Genomic DNA, 16780 nt, shown 5'->3' on the forward strand with positions numbered 1-16780 from the left:
CAACTTACCAGTTGGTAAAGTACCAGATGGACATTTCTGCCCACCGACTTTACTATGCATTACTGAGCACCAACCACAGGGAGCTTCTCCTTAAGGAAGGGATGATCCTACGTAATGCATATTTAACGTGAGGCAATTTTTTAACCCCTTAAGGACAATGGACGGTCCCTAAACCCATTGAAAACAATGCATTTTGAGCCCGTACATGTACGGGCTTTGTCAATTAAGGGGTTAAAAGTAACTATACATTATGCAGGGCCAATGTTGCTGGTCAGGGTTACGTGAACTAGTGATTAGTGTTTACAACCAAAAGAAGACAGCCAATGGAAACACACCAACTCACATTTAAAGCTTTTTATTTTGAAAAATAAAATAGAAAAAAGGTCAATAAAACTGGAAATGTACATTTATTTTTATACCCCATTCCCTTCCCAACATCTTTGGAAGTTGTCATTAAATAATTAAAAACAAAAGTGGTTTATGTCTACAAGATGAGCTTACAGACACCGGCAAATAGCTGAAATGTGTTTGTGGTTGGATTAGCCATTTGTTTTCTGCTTTTGGACACCGTGGGCATCCTCCAAATGAACAAAGAAGTACAAAAGAGGGGTTTATCTATACAGAGCAATTCCAGTGCAATCACCATAGCAACTAGTTGAGTGTGCCATGTTTGCACCAGGACTGGGGAGCAGTGCACTGCACAGTCGTGCATGGAATGTCGTCTGTTTATTTCTGTATGAGAGGGCACGGTACAGCTGGAAAATTAGAATAATGCCCACTGGCACAAGTTCTGGTAACACTGTTTAATGCAGCGGTTTACATTATGGTTTGTACTGATGACAAACAACACATAATATGGAAACGTTAATACTTTGGCAAGTGAATCTAGGGTGTAAAAATGACTCAGCAGCACTAAAAACCCACCAAGTTGTATGTTATGATGCCATGTGCTGCATCCTGGGTTTCAGAACACACACACACACGGTATATCACAATTTTACACACACACACAAACACACACACACATTGAAGCACCGCATCAGTGGACACTGGGTCATCTGCAAAACAAATAATGTTTTATAAAAAAATAAAAAACAAAAGTGCCACTGCCTCAATTTTCCAGTTGGATTTCGGTCATTGAAGCTGCCAAGTAATGCGAGCAAAGTATATTTAGAACAACGGTAGATGAACAGACTCCATGACACGGTTAAAATAACAACATTCACAGGGAAAGTATGACTGGCCAGCTTTTAGATGAAAAATAATATCAGATATAAATCTATTTACATGGTTGCTGGTGGGGAAAAAAATTCCACCTGTATATACATCTAATATATACTGAACTTTTATATAACACATTCCTCAGACGTTTGCTAATAAAAGTTGAACTGTTACAGCATTGTGTACCAAAGCAATACGTGACAGGCCTCACTGGCACTGATAGTCTTAAAGAGACTGTACAGCATTTTTAACATGGTACAAAGTAATTATTTTTACATTTGTCTTTACTTGGTAAATACAGTACTACACCAATGAGCGAAGACAGATGTCTCCCTGCCACGAAGAAAGTGCCTTTTACTTGTGGGTGAATGTGCGCCCACTAGAGGACAGTGGTGTAGAGCAGGACAGAGATGTACATAGGCCAGGACATAGCAGACAGGTATACACCACGACCATTTGCAGCAAGAAAGATGCCTTTGCAGGTTCATCCCATGGTGAGAAGGAACCAGTGTTGATTGAGAAAAGAAAGCCTTTATTACATAGCCGCTTCCTGAAACAAAACAGACAAAATTACTTTGCATAAACCATTTGCAACTACTTAGATTGAAGGGGAACAAAAGGTTTTATATGGCCAACACTCAAGGCATCAGTAAACAAAGAGTGCAATCAATAATACCGTATTTGCCCCATTATAAGACGACCACCAAAGTTTAGTGTTTTTGGATTAGCAAAAGGACGCATGCCTCCCCCAGTTAATGTGTGTTTATACACAGAACAACAACAAGTACAGTCTCTTTCATACATAATCATGTCATAAATGCTACATTTTATGACTTAGTAAAAAAAAAATATATATATATATATATATATAGTTACCTTAACTCAAGGACAAACACATTAGTCTACCGCTTCAGTCTGTAAGAAACAAATGAAACAAATATTTAGTTGAATAAAGTTGGTGTAGTTGAATACTGTCATTTTGAAGGGTGTAAAAAAAAAACGTGCATTAGCAAATCAAAGCTTAATGCATCTTTAAACAAAGAATAAAGAAATTCAAATGTCTTCACTAGCAAGGCTAAGCAGTTATTACACACCCTACAAGGAGCAGCAGACCAGTAGAAAGGTTACAGAACTCAAAGCATTGACGGCTGCTTCGCGTACCCAGCGGACAGTGCGGCCAGCATGGAGAGGAGAGAACTACACAACAGGGACATGTATTTTTTTTTTTTTACCTAGACCCCTAAACTGTTATGTCCCTCTTTATCTTGTCAGTACGTCACTTACTATATTTTGGATCTTGAGTAAGCACTCCAGATAGTTACTTCTGGTGAATACAACTTATTTAAAATATATCAAAGTGCAGGGAGCTGAATAGATGTTACATTGTTTTGTGACATGTTTGTCTTATACCTACCGAAGTCTGGAGACTTGGTGACACCTGTACAGGTTAAATCCCCCCCCCCCAAAAAAAAAAACTCCTCCACTGCGGTAAATATGAGTACCAAGCATTGTTCTGGCAAAGAAGGGGTTACATATAAAAAATTATTTGGGTTCTTACATGCAAGATAGACGACAGCTGTAGCAAGCAAGGAACAGCTCCCAAGTTGGTTCATTAAACAATACAACAAAAACCACTACAAATTGTTAACCCTTTTTGACATTATAGCCCAAGGCAAAATTTTGTTATTTTATTAGAAGCCACGTTTAAACTTCTGATACTACTACAAACCTTATCCACGCCAGACCTCTTATAACCTGTATAATAAAAAGGGTGGCCAGCTTTTTTTTGGGGGGGGGGGCGCTAGTATTTCATCAAGCTCTTTACTGGATGCATTCTCTCCCTTGATCCTTGATTACTGAAGATTGGCGTTTTTTGCCATTTGAAGTTTCCCACCTCAATTTCCATAATACCTTTCTGATTCCACTTCCTATTGATTCATTCTCCCTACTGAGAAGCGACCAAGACTTCACTTGGGGCGGACCAAAATCTCTACAACCCACTGCTACATACTAGCTCTCTCCCTCCCTAACAATACATGAGGGAAACAAGCTCAAAACTCACATCTTTAAAGAAGTCTACAAACTACTCATCTAATGTTCACCCCTTCATCCTCTGATACCACCTGTCTAGCCGACACCTTTTTTCCCTAGCTATCTGACCTTCTATTCCATAACTTGCATTTCTTCTGTATTCCAATAACTCTAGATCTTACAATTGAGTATGACCCTGTCTACCTTATGTACCTTCTTTGTATGTGTCAAGTTCTGTCATGCACACTAATACTACAACTTTTCATTGGGCCTACAGGTGAAATACTCAATGGCTGAAATCAAGTTTTACTGATCAACCATTTAGTTTAGAAACATCACAATTGTAAAATTCAACACCTTGACCTGGGATTGCATTGTTAATCAGTAAATGTTCAGAAAATTGAAGGTGTTGTAATAGGGTTATGCAGCTTTCCACGTACAATGAGAATGGGAAAAGGTCACCTACTAGATGCAACTACATTACTGGTTGCTCGTAACAACATATGGAATACAGGAGTACTTCCAAGAAAGATGGACTTATTCTGTTAGACCTGCATTGCCTATAATGAAATCAGCTCCTTTCCTGGAAGGGTTTGAACATTATATGTATTTAGCGGTTTAGGATCCAATTCACAGCCTTACTGCCCAAACCAGACATGCAAGAGAAGCCATTGCGAATAGAATGCTTTCATACATTTACTGGATCACGATTCAGACAATAAGGCATTTAAAAAGATGGAGAGGCATTCATGCAGCTCTTAAAGCAGAAAAGCTGCTAACTACAAATATCATCCACATGGATTCCCAGATATTTAGTGTACAGAAAGCCCAAAGCCAATGAATATAAATAACGCATGCAATGACGATCTTGCCTCATGAATTGCCTTCTTTTGTCTTCTTTGGCTAGAACAGAAGAAACAAGATCTTGTTTCTATATACAGTTCTGTCAAATACCAACTAAGCAGCTGTGCAACACATGCTTTATTTCCAGTTACACTTACAGTAAACAAATAAATTAGCCCCAAATTTAGCGCAAGGCGTTTTAGGGACACGCTTATCTCAGACCGATCAGTCCAGTGTTTTAGGTCTGATGTAGGCGGCAAGAGAGTAGCCGTTATTTGAGCCCCTACCAGCGCCCTGAAAATAATTATATTCAATGTGAATTTTCCTTTCATGTTTAAATATTTTACAAAGTGTCACTGAATCATATAACAGAACCTGCCTGCTGCATGTTGGTCATTAGTGTAGCTTCAATCTGACTTATCATCCCTCTTCACCTCTGACAAAATATCTGCTGTCACTTGTACAGACCACGCAGTATTGTAATTTATATATATTATATATATACACACACACACACACACACACTTTGCCAGATCTGCAAGCAAGTTTATTGATTTATATTTTGTATTATGCATGTGTTCCTGTATATGTACCAAATATGTATTCTTGGGGACTGTTTTTTTTTTTTTGACCAAACAATGGTATTTACCTTTTGAAATGTACACGCCTTTCTCCTGATCCCCTCCCACTCGGGCCTCCTACAGCCATATCTCCGCCCCTTTTCACCTAAAACATCTTTCTCCTATTTCACCTCTTTCTTCTCTTATAGCATAAGTTGTGTGCTAGCCATCTTCGGAGACCAAGCACTAACCCACTCATTTTAATCGATACATCCTCTTTTGCAGGCTGAAACCACTTAGCCCTAATTACTGCTACAAGAAAGCTACTACTTCCTCTTTTCACCCCTCCTTTTGCTACTCCCTTAAATTGTAAGGTTTTGAGCAGGGCCCTCAAAGACATAAGGCTAGATGGCAAGCTTTACAGCAGGTTCCTCCACTCCTGATGTATCTGTATGTATTAATGTATATTTGTTTTGTATGTGTTAACTGCCACACCTAAACTGTACAGCACTGCATAGTTTGTTCGTATTTGGTAAATAAAAGATAATACACACTTCAATTGTTGTAGACAGATTTTGAGGCCATTTAGCTTTATTCAGTTAACTCAGTAGAGGTAAGTATTCACTTCAAGGGATCAATGTCTCAGTGAGTGGAAAGTTACTCTATGGGGCATACGAGAGCCTTATTGCACGAATGTAATGTGACGGTCGCTTCTATAAAGTGTGGCATACATAAACTTAGATTACATGGTTAAAAAGAGTTTTCTCAAGTTAAAATGCCATCTAAACAAACTGTACAGCCAATAAAACCGGGTTCTACAGGTTTTACCCCAACAAAGAACAACCAATGGACTTGTAAAAGTAGGATCATAAGAATCATGCTACCCAAACTAAAGGCTGATACAGCAGGGCTCGACAAATCCCAGGCGCCAGGTCGCCATGGTGACAGAGAATTTTGTCCTGGCGCCTAGGTTTTGTCAGCCTCTTACATCCAGAAAAAATTGTGGATGTAAGAGGCTGAGTCACCACACGGGGGCGCTGCTGCTGTCTGCCCAGGAGTCTGCGCAGACAGCACAGCCACTCCGAGCCCGCCCCCGAGCCTGAGAACACTCCCACGGAGTGAGCATGTAGGCTGAAAACGCGGTTGCTGCAAAACCTGCAATCGCGTTTTCAGCTGCCACAGGCAGCTTCAGGGAAGGGGGTTGTGTGTTGATTGGGTCTCCACACAAGTGTGGGGACCTGACACAACACCCCCCCAGCTGCCTGATCGCTCCATGAGAGCGACAGTGCAGCGTTAACCCCTTCAATGCCGCGGCATTTAGGGGTTAATTCCCGTTTTGTACGGTGCTCTGCTGCTGCCCAGGCAGACCAGCAACAGCAAAAACGAGCCCCCACAAGCCCTTTGATGATTCCTGTAGGCATGGAAGCATACAGCAGTCATCAGAGACTCCCCCTGCAATGGCTGGTCTATAGACCAGCAATTTGAGTCCCAGCTGCCAGAGGCAGCGCCAGGGACAGGGGAGAGGGTTCTTTGGTCTCCCCATGAGTGTGGAGAGCAGCCCCAACACTCCCCTGCTACCTGAGAGCGACAGTACAGCGTTAACCCCTTCAATGCCACAATTGTGTATGACACATTCGTGGCATTGCAGGGGTTAACATTTGTCCCCACAAGCTTGTGGGGACTAAATATCAGTCAATGCTGTGCTCCAATGGAACATCAGCATTGAAAGGGTTAAAAAACAACAACAACAAAAAAACAGCACTGACCTGAAAGTCCAGGGTGCTTCCAGGTCAAATGCTGTGAGTTTAAAAAGTGGGCTGATGATGATCAGATCACTCCTGACCAACTGTTAGTTAAAAAAATTCTGGCTCCTAACTTTTTTACCTGGCGCCTAGAGTCACAACAAATTTGTCAAACCCTGTGATACAGTAGTAGTTTTATTGTATCGCAGTAGTCAAAAATTAAACATGGCCCATTTCTGGTAGTTGCCCAACTTCTTAAAATATGAGTAGCCCAGAGGGCAAATGTGACTCATTGACTGTCCCCATGTCAAATTATTGTATAGCTAAGGTCTTGTGGAAATATAAACTTTCAAATTCAGACAATAAAAGCCAATAGTATTGTGTAATTGCAAAACAGCTAACATATGTTCCCATGAAAGTTCTATTTCAGAATAAGTATTATTCTCGTGAATGTGAATGTGAGCTCAGTCTCATACCCTAATCCAATTAAACCCACATGTCATTATTATACATACAAGAGATCAGCTAAGTAAGCTTGGATCTTGGATATGGTCATGAATTGCAATCATAAATGCACAACCCCATGCTGATGCATATTAATGCTGTGTAGCATAGTGTTTAGCAAAAATAAATAAACTTTGCAACATACTCTTTCTTGCTTGAGAGTTAAACTTATTTAGGCGACTTATTCCTGTCTTAAAACGAACCAAAAAAATTGACTTAATCATATCATTTTTATTTTCCTAAGGCTTTAGATAGATCAGCGAGTCATCTGGGGACATCTGGGAAGTATTAGCTTGATTCAATGTGGTCGTAAATCCATTGGTTTACAATCCAAATCCCTGACTAATCACCAAATGATTTGATAAGGTTGGTATGGATGAACACAAATGGCCTGCTGACTTCAACCCCATCGAACACCTTTGGAATGAACTGAAACAGATATTGCGAGCCAGGCCTTCTCATCCAACGTCAATGTCTGACCTTACAAATGCTCTTTTGGCTGAATTACCACAAATCCCTACAGAGCCCATGGTTTTCATATAGGTGTGATGATTAGGCGCATCTGTTGTGGGATTACCTAGCAAACTGGTAAAAACCTGAAATGGAGGAATCACGGATTGTGATGCTCCCAAAATGCTCTATAAAATATTAAACACAAGTGTCTCATACTTCAGAAAATTCTGGGGTAAGTAGTCTGCATGTGCCATGGAAAGTCGCAACATGAAAGACCTATAGAAGGAAGTGTCCTACCTGAGGTACTTCTTTCAGGAAATCAGGCAGTTGAAATTCACCTTTATAGACCTGCCAACAAAATAAAAAAAAATTCCAGGATCAAATACAGCTTTGTCAAGTTCTGAGATTGCATGAAACTTGATATTGCCCAATTGACTTTGGCAAAGGCTGGGCAAATCCCAGAAATCAAATAACTGGGCTCTTAAAATAATACTGATGGTGAATTTGTGCCCTTTCTGGCTCTTAAATAAAAATAAAGTTAAGCTGGCTTCATAAACTTTGTCTTTATTTAAACATTTCATACTACATATTTCCATATACCTCCAAGTATTCTGCATGCATGGTGATGCCACTAGTCCAATCTACACATATTGACAGGCATGCCTACATGCTTTTTCATTCCTGCAACAACCTGTAGCAGTTACATCACATGTAGTATATGTATTTGTGTAATATATACAACAAGGCCTTATCAAACACGATCATGTTCTATATAACAAATACTACCCCCACATTGGAGCATTTAGTGCTATGTGGTTCAACTTTGAGGACAAAATGTTCACTTGCTGTCTAATATATGTAGGGCTGCAACTAACGATTATTTTCATAATCGATTAGTTGGCCGATTATTTTGTCGATTAATCGATTAATCGGATAAAAAAAAAATGAATGTAAATTTTTCATTTATTTAAAATAATTTAATAAACAAATGATGTTAAATACAAACAGCAGAATAAAAAAAAATGATAAAATGCATTTCTTGTCTTTATTTCCCAACCAGCCCCCCCAATTTATGCACATTTGAGCCCAGGCTTGCCATGCTGCCTCCCAGACATGCCACGCTGCCTCCCAGACATGCCACGCTGCTTCCCACATATGCCACTCCATGCTACCTCCCACATATGCCACTCCACGCTGCCTCCCACATATGCCACTCCATGCTGCCTCCCACATATGCCACTCCACGCTGCCTCCCACATATACCACTCCACGCTGCCTCCCACATATACCACTCCACATATACCATTCCACGCTGCCTCCCACATATACCACTCCATGCTGCCTCCCACATATACCACTGTGCCTGATACGCCTTATACCCCCTGATACACCACTCCATCCTCCCCAGACATGCCACGCTGCCTCCCAGACATGCCACGCTGCCCTCCCCACATATGCCACTCCACTCTACCCCCAGATATGCCTTATACACCACTCCATCCTCCCCAGACATGCCACACTGCCCTCCCCACATATGCCTTATATAATGTATATGCCTTATACCCCCAGATATGTCACTCCGTCCTCCCCAGATATGCCTTATACCCCCCAGATATCTCATAGTCCCCTCATAGAGTCACAGACCCGTTCACAGCACACTGACACCATACTTTTATAAATAAGTACTGGGTTAATCTTCACTGCCCCCAGGATTTAGATTCCCTTTAGTCTGCCCCCCTTTATCTCTAACTGCACCTTAAGTTAACTTTATTAAATTAACCCTCAGTCCTCATTAAATTAACGCTAAACATCCCATTAACCATAACTACCCCTAAATTAACTCTAAATACCCCATCAAAACAACTACCCTAAATTAACCCTAAACACCCCATTAACCATAACTGTCCCTAGATTAACCCTAAACACCCCATTAACCACAGCATCCCCTAAATTAACCCTAAAGACCCTGTCAACCACAACAGCCCTAAATTAACCCTAAACACACCATTAACCACAACTGCCTCAAATTAACCCCAAACACCCCATTAACCGCAGCTGCTCCTAAATTAACCCTAAACACCCCATTAACCATAGCTGCCCCTAAATTAACCCTAAACACCCCATTAACCATAACTGCCCCTAAACACCCCATTAACCATAGTTGCCCCTAAACACCCCATTAACCATAACTGCCCCTAAATTAACCCTAAACACCCCATTAACCATAACTGCCCCTAAATTAACCCCAACCTCCCCTAACTTTCAATAGCCCAAATATTAATTTCATACTTAGTTAGGTGAGTGTCACAGCCATGTGGTTCTGGCCTTCTGGGAGAAGGAAGGGGGCGGGGCCAGTTGTCACAGTGATTACAGGGAGGGACTGGTAAGTAGGAGCTGCTGCTGTGAGTCACTCAAACGGATTATATAATGAGGGGTATTTTTCAGTTTGCTCTGAAAAAACCCTCATTTTATAAATCGATAATAATCGATTCAACTAATCGATAATGAAATTCGTTGGCAACGAATTTCATTATCGATTATTATCGATTTTATCGATTAGTTGTTGCAGCCCTAAATATATGCCACCAACTGACAGGTGCCATAACAACAAGATTATCAGTGTCATTCACTTCACCTGTCTCTAGTCATAATGTTATGGCTGATCAGTGTACACTATAATGGACAAAAGGGTATAGGGACACATCAACACAATTATTGAATTCAGGTGTTTCAATCAGACCCATTGTCACAGGTGTATAAAATCAAGCACCTTGCCATGCAGCCTGCATTTGCAAACACTTGGGAAAAAATGGGTCATTCTGAAGAGCTCAGTGAACTTGAGCCTGTAATGTGATAAGAAGCCACCTTTGCAATAAGTGAGTTTGTGAAATTTCATCTCTGCTAGATATTGTAGTGAAACCGTTTAGGAATAAGAGTAACTCAGTCACGATGCAGAAGACCACATAAGATCACAGGAGAGGGTCACTGAGGGCTGAGGCCAATAGTGGGGTAAATGTCACCAACACTCTGCTGATTCCATAGCTTAAAGAGAGTTTCCTTCCACACACCATATAGTAGGATATTTCCTCAACAACTTCACTTGGACATAAACCTCAGACTTATTTTCTAAACCTAGATTCCAGTTCAAAGTGTTGTTGTAAGCTTCAAGAAATTGGTGTTTACAGATTTATAATCGGTATGGAAGTAATCTTCACGTGACAGAACACTATTAGCTGAAAATATTGCTTGGACATCTTACTGTATGTAAATCATTGAATGCGTTTAGTTACTGGCGTTCTTCTGTCTCTAACTCCACCTCCAGCTGCCTGTAATGAAAGCAGGAAGCATACAATGGAATGCTTCTCGCACATTCTCAGCCAAACTCCCATTCTAGTCAATGAAAGCTGTGCCTCAACTTAAAGTAGTAACAGCCAATCACATGAATGCTATCTGAACACCTGGTGCTTCAGTGACTGCAATAAGAGTCCTTCTGAGCATGTAAAAGAAGCTGACATATAAATGATTCTTAGTTTCAAAAGAGGTTGGAGAGAAAATGAAAACCAGACAGAAGTCTCAGTTGAGTACCGAAAGAATGCATGCAATAAAGAGCATTAGAGTTTAATTCATATTGTGGTCAATTTTCTATAAACACAATTTTGGCGTTTAGACTTTTCCATTAATATTTACTGTATAAGCCAATAAAGACCATTAAAATATGTTTGTTTGTTTTTTTGAAAACCACTAATGCCATGGGCTCAATAAAAATATTAAATTTTTTAGGACCTGCGAAAACATTTTTGAATGGTCTCTTCAAGTTAGTTTTCATGGTGCTGGTAAAAATGAACTCTGGTTACTGCTAGCTTATAAAGGGTCTGGTATTTACACTGGGTATAAAAAGATATATAATAAAAAGACAGTAAAAGCAAACACCACTTTGTATGTAGCAAAACTGCTTGCATAAAATACAGTTTAAAGACATTTTTTTCATGTAGCTTCCAAAATGGATCTGTATGTAGTATGATGTAGCACTAGACTGGGGAGATGGGCCACTTTAAGAGGAATGTAGCACAACACAGCTACCAACTGAGGCTATTCATCTTAAGGGCAAAGAGTACCACGATGAGCTCTGCCTCCTGACAATATGTGTGGGAGCATGCAAGGAGAGAACAGGAAATAGATCGGCTTCCTGAGGACCTGGAAAAGCTTTCTCAAAAAAATAAAGCAGACCAAATTAAAATCTTTTACAATAACATTCCTGTTGCACGGAAAGAGGCCTGTAGTATATAATATATATAATGTCTGTAAATGCAGAAATTATTATTGGATGTTTTGTGAAAAGAAAAATATACTTGCCAAGAAAAGTAAAGACTACTCACGTAGCCGCAAAATCCATCTTACGTATACCACAAGTGTCAGATTTCTGGCAGTGATGATTAATATCATCATCGTCACCAAAATTGACCGCAATGTTTTCTTACCACCATGTTTTTTAACATGATCAATACAATTATGCAAAGGTAGTGATTAGGGCTGCAACTAACGATTATTTTAATAATCGATTAGTTGGCCGATTATTTTTTCGATTAAATCGGATAAAAAAATGCAATTTTTTTAAATTTAAAATAATGTAATAAAAAACGTACAATTTACACTTTCATCTCTTTATTGCAATGGCCTCTCTCTATTCACCTTCTTATTTTACTGACATAATAATAAAAGCTACAAGAACCCAAACACGGTGTTTCTCAAACTGATATGCCACTGTGCCCCTGATATGCCTTATACTCCTTATATGCCAGTGATATGCAACTGAGCCCCCGATATACCTTTTACCCCCAGATGTTTTCTGACCCCCTGATATGCCTAATATCGATATGCCTTATACCCCCTATATGCCCTGAAATTCATAATACCCCCCATACACCACTATAACTCACCCATACACAACCTTGGCTCCTCCCTCTCCTATACTCCACTCTGCCTCCTCCCCCTCCCATACTCCACTCTGCCTCCTCCCCCCTCCCATACACCACTCTGCCTCCTCCCCCCTCCCATACACCACTCTGCCTCCTCCCCCCCTCCCATACACCACTCTGCCTCCTCCCCCCCCATACACCACTCTGCCTCCTCCCCCCCTCCCATACACCACTCTGCCTCCTCCCCCCCCCTCCCATACACCACTCTGCCTCCTCCCCCCCTCCCATACACCACTCTGCCTCCTCCCCCTCCCATATATCACGTTGCCTCCTCCCACCTCCCATACTCCACTCTGCCTCCTCCCATACTCCACTCTGCCTCCTCCCCCTCCCATACTCCACTCTGCCTCCTCCCCCCTCCCATACACCACTCTGCCTCCTCCCCCTCCCATACTCCACTCTGCCTCCTCCCCCCTCCCATACACCACTCTGCCTCCCCCCCCATACACCACTCTGCCTCCCCCCCCCATACACCACTCTGCCTCCTCCCCCCCTCCCATACACCACTCTGCCTCCTCCCCCTCCCATATATCATGTTGCCTCCTCCCACCTCCCATACTCCACTCTGCCTCCTCCCCTCTCCCATACAACTCTGGCCCCTCCCCCTCCCATACTCCACTCTGGCTCCTCCCCCTCCTATACTCCACTCTGCCTCCTCCCCCCTCCCATACTCCACTCTGCCTCCTGTCAGCAACGGATCTTCACTAGACACCAGGGAGCCGGGTAGAGAGGCAGAGTGGTGTATGGGAGGGGGAGGAGCCACAGCGGTGTATGGGAGGGTGGCTCCCATACACCCCTCTGACTCCTCCCCCTCCCATACACCGCTCTGCTTCTCTACCCGGCTCCGTTTCTGACAGTAACGGAGGCTGTCTGTGCGATGCAGACCCCCACCAGCTGACAGAGAGGATGATTCTCTGTCAGCCTGTGAGTGTCTGCATCGCACAGACAGCCTCCGTTACTGCACTTCACTTACACTGTGGCTTCTATGAAGCTGCAGTGAAAGTCCTTGTCAGTAACGGAGCCGGGAGAGAGGCAGAGTGATGTATGGGAGGGGGAGGAGTCAGAGGGGTGTATGGGAGGGGGGAGAGAGACGGAAGTGAGAGACCGGCCGACAGTGAGGAGAATCCAGGTCCCCTGCAGCGTTGCGGGGGATCTGGATTCCGGTGTTATAATCCGATCTCTGTTTGAGATCGGATTATTATAAGGAGAGGAGTTTTTCAGAGCATTTGCTCTGAAAAAAAAAACCTCTTTTTATAAATCGATAAAAATCGATACGATTAATCAATGATGAAATTCGTTGCCAACGATTTTCATAATCGATTATTATCGATTTTATCGATTAGTTGTTTCAGCCCTAGTAGTGATACGGTTCTTGATATGGTCCTGAGAATGACACGCCTTGTATACATAGATATATATTTATCAAGCAAAATAAAATACACCTGTCAATACGGACAGGCTCCCTAACCGATCCACCTACATACTGTGCAGGACAGGAACAGGTCTGACCCATGTACATACACATTTTTTGGTATTATATATACACGAATACATATGTATATACACACACACACACACAGTCATGTGAAAAAAGTACACTGGAATTCTATGGTTTTATATATCAAGACATAATCATCTGCTCATTGCAAGATCTAAAAACTAGGTAAATACAATCTCAGATCAACAATAACACATGACATTATGGAGCATGTCATGATTTATTCAACAGAAAAAGCCAAAATGGAGAAGCCATGTGTGAAAAACTGCTTCCACAGGAATTAAGATGCTAAGTATCAGACAGGTGCTGCTTTTTAAATGCCATGGATTAATTGATATCAGCAATGGCGACCACGTCTATGAAAGCCGTTTGCTGGTCTGGCCATCATTCTACAGTGAAACATGCAAAAATGGAAAAGTTGCCAACCTTCCCAGGAGTGGACAATCATCTCAGCAAATTCACCCCAAAGTCATATTGTGCAAGTTCATGACAGTACAAGAAAACGACTAAACAAGTATGGTTCATTTGAAAGGGTTTCCATGAGAAAGCCTCATCTCTCTAAAAAAAAAACAACAAAACAAAAAAAAAAAAACATGGCAGCACGGCTTAGGTTTGCAAAGTTACATCTGAACAATCCACAAGACTGGAATAAGTCCTTTGGATAGAGGAGACCAAAGTGGAGATGTTTGGCCATAATGCATAGCACCACATTTGGCATAAAACAAACACTGCATATAAACTTAAAACACCTCATACCAACCGTCAAGCACGGTGGTGGAAGGGTGATGATTTAGGCTTGTTTTGCAGACCTGAGAACTTTGCAGTGATTTAGCTGACCATGAACTCCTCTGAATTCCAAAGCATTCCAGAGTCAAATGTGAGACTGACAGGTAAAGCTTGGCTGAAATCGGGTCACGCAACAGGACAATGATCCCAAGCAAACCTACAAAAGAAGGGCTGAAAAAGAAAAGAACCAAGTTGTTGCAATGGCCCAGTCAAGGTCCGGACCTCAACCCAATTATAATTCTCTAAAATTCCTCTACAACAGCATGAGAGAGCGCGATAAAGTCATATAGAAAACGATGACTTCAAATTATTACTGCTAAAGGTGGTTCTACAAGCTACTGAAGCGTAAGGTATACTTAATTTTTCAGATGGCTTCTCAAATTTGGCTATCTTTTGTTGAATAAATCACGATGTTGTAATATGTTACGTATTGTTCATTTGAGGTTATATTTACCTAATTTTTAGACCTGCTATGGAACAGATGACTTATGTCCTGAGACCTAAAAACCATAGAATTCAAAGAGGGTGTACTTTTTCCACACAACTGTATACACACACAAATATATACCGTATATCATCTGCAGTGCAATATTTATATTACGTATTTACATATAAATGTAACATGTAACACAAATCTGCTGGACTGCTATTAGTATTATTTACCGCAAGCTCACAAATCCAGCCCCTGTGGCTGTGAGATGCCGTGCTGGACTGTTGAGCATTAAATGGGTTAAGGAATGTTAATCATCGTGTGTTTGGTGTAGTATGTCTTAAAATAAGGTGCCCAATGCCAAACATTTGACTCATGTTGGACAATTTTCCATCTGGCAAACATTAGCACTCTTACAGCACTGATTTTCCATCTTGAACTATGCATGCTTTGTCTTCCACTGCAAAGACCTTTGGACCACTACTGAATCAGCAGCAAGATGCATATCTCAAGCATTGGTTTCCACACCACGTTTTGGTTCCCCTTATTGTAGGGTCATTTGCATATTTTACAAATGCAGGTATCTATTGTAAAACATGCACATAATGGGGTTAGTGTATAAAGGGTGATTCTGTTACAAGACTGGTGTCACCCCAGCAACTAATTAAATGCTCCTGTTGACCGGTCCACTTTTGAAACCTTTTATAGAAAACCCTACTCATGTCTTCTACATTTCATCCGAACCCCTCGCTTAAGAAAGCCTTTTCAACTTCTACAGTTGGACTGGTGATAAAAAGAACAGATTTCTATTATTGAGAATAAATTCAGCCTTTCAGCAGTATATGGCTAGTCCTTAATGAATGGCAGTATTAATGAATATTTATTACTTTGGTTCAGGAGTGGCCTATGGGTTAACTCAATATAGGCTGTGTTCTTCCTATGGGCACAACCGATAACCGTTTTATGCTCTGGTGTCAATTCACAATTACTATGCTACAAGGCTATTAAATGTATACGCAATGTTGTTCATAAACAGTACTTTTTCTCAAGCAGCACATTGATACTGATGGAACTAAAAAGGCTGTAATTTCACTTTTTTGATGCCCAGGTGTCATGAACATGGGTAGAGATTTAAAGATTATCTCTCAACTGCAGAAAAAAATTAAATCATCAGCCTGAACGTGTTTTGTGACAGAAGTCTGAATTTATGGATGTACCGGTATTTCAGAGGAAATCAATAAAGGTTGGGATTTTAGGAAAGTTTCAGTTTTTAAAATTGAGAGGAAGATTTCTAACTTATGATGATGCACGGACTGATCTTCTAAGAAGCGATCAGTACAGTCCAATCGCCAACACAAGTCAACTGCTTATCATGGCCAGTATGATAAGGATTGTGAGTGGTTGACTAGTGGACTGGGGTAAACGCAAGATAACACACTAAATGGGTAATATGCAGCCAATTAATGAAATTATAGATGAAAGATTCCAACATGTATTAGAGGATTTAAACAGAAATTAACTATTAGACACACAGTTGTGCATATGGTTTGTTTGTACACATCTAGCATGTAGGTCTGTCAATACCTAATTGGTATGGGAAAGCCACATATTGTCTTCAGCAGTTCCAGGACCCAATGTGTTCCCTCACTGCTTGGTTTACGATGCATCATTTTTCTATTTAGCCATAACAAATTAAAATAAAAATTTGACTATGTACATCTAACCAAATACATCCC

General features: G+C 41.0%; 1 protein-coding gene across 2 annotated transcripts in view; it reads right to left on the reverse strand.

Annotated features, from left to right (window-relative positions):
* Window positions 1-2096: 2096 nt before the first annotated feature.
* The window catches only part of TPST1 (tyrosylprotein sulfotransferase 1), a 44703-nt gene continuing 30019 nt past the window's right edge, over window positions 2097-16780 (reverse strand). Inside the window, exons 4-5 of one of the 2 annotated variants that reach the window (XM_053454894.1) lie at window positions 7652-7702; window positions 2097-2136 (exon numbers count right to left, since the gene is read on the reverse strand). In XM_053454894.1, the coding sequence (XP_053310869.1) occupies window positions 2119-2136; window positions 7652-7702 (69 nt within the window). In that variant the 3' untranslated portion in view covers window positions 2097-2118. Of the gene's footprint in view, window positions 2137-3494; window positions 4156-7651; window positions 7703-16780 lie in introns of those variants that run through there. The other variant, XM_053454893.1, reaches the window with a different exon arrangement.

This window comes from Spea bombifrons, chromosome 2, assembly GCF_027358695.1.
Source record: "Spea bombifrons isolate aSpeBom1 chromosome 2, aSpeBom1.2.pri, whole genome shotgun sequence".
NCBI lineage: Eukaryota > Metazoa > Chordata > Amphibia > Anura > Pelobatidae > Spea > Spea bombifrons.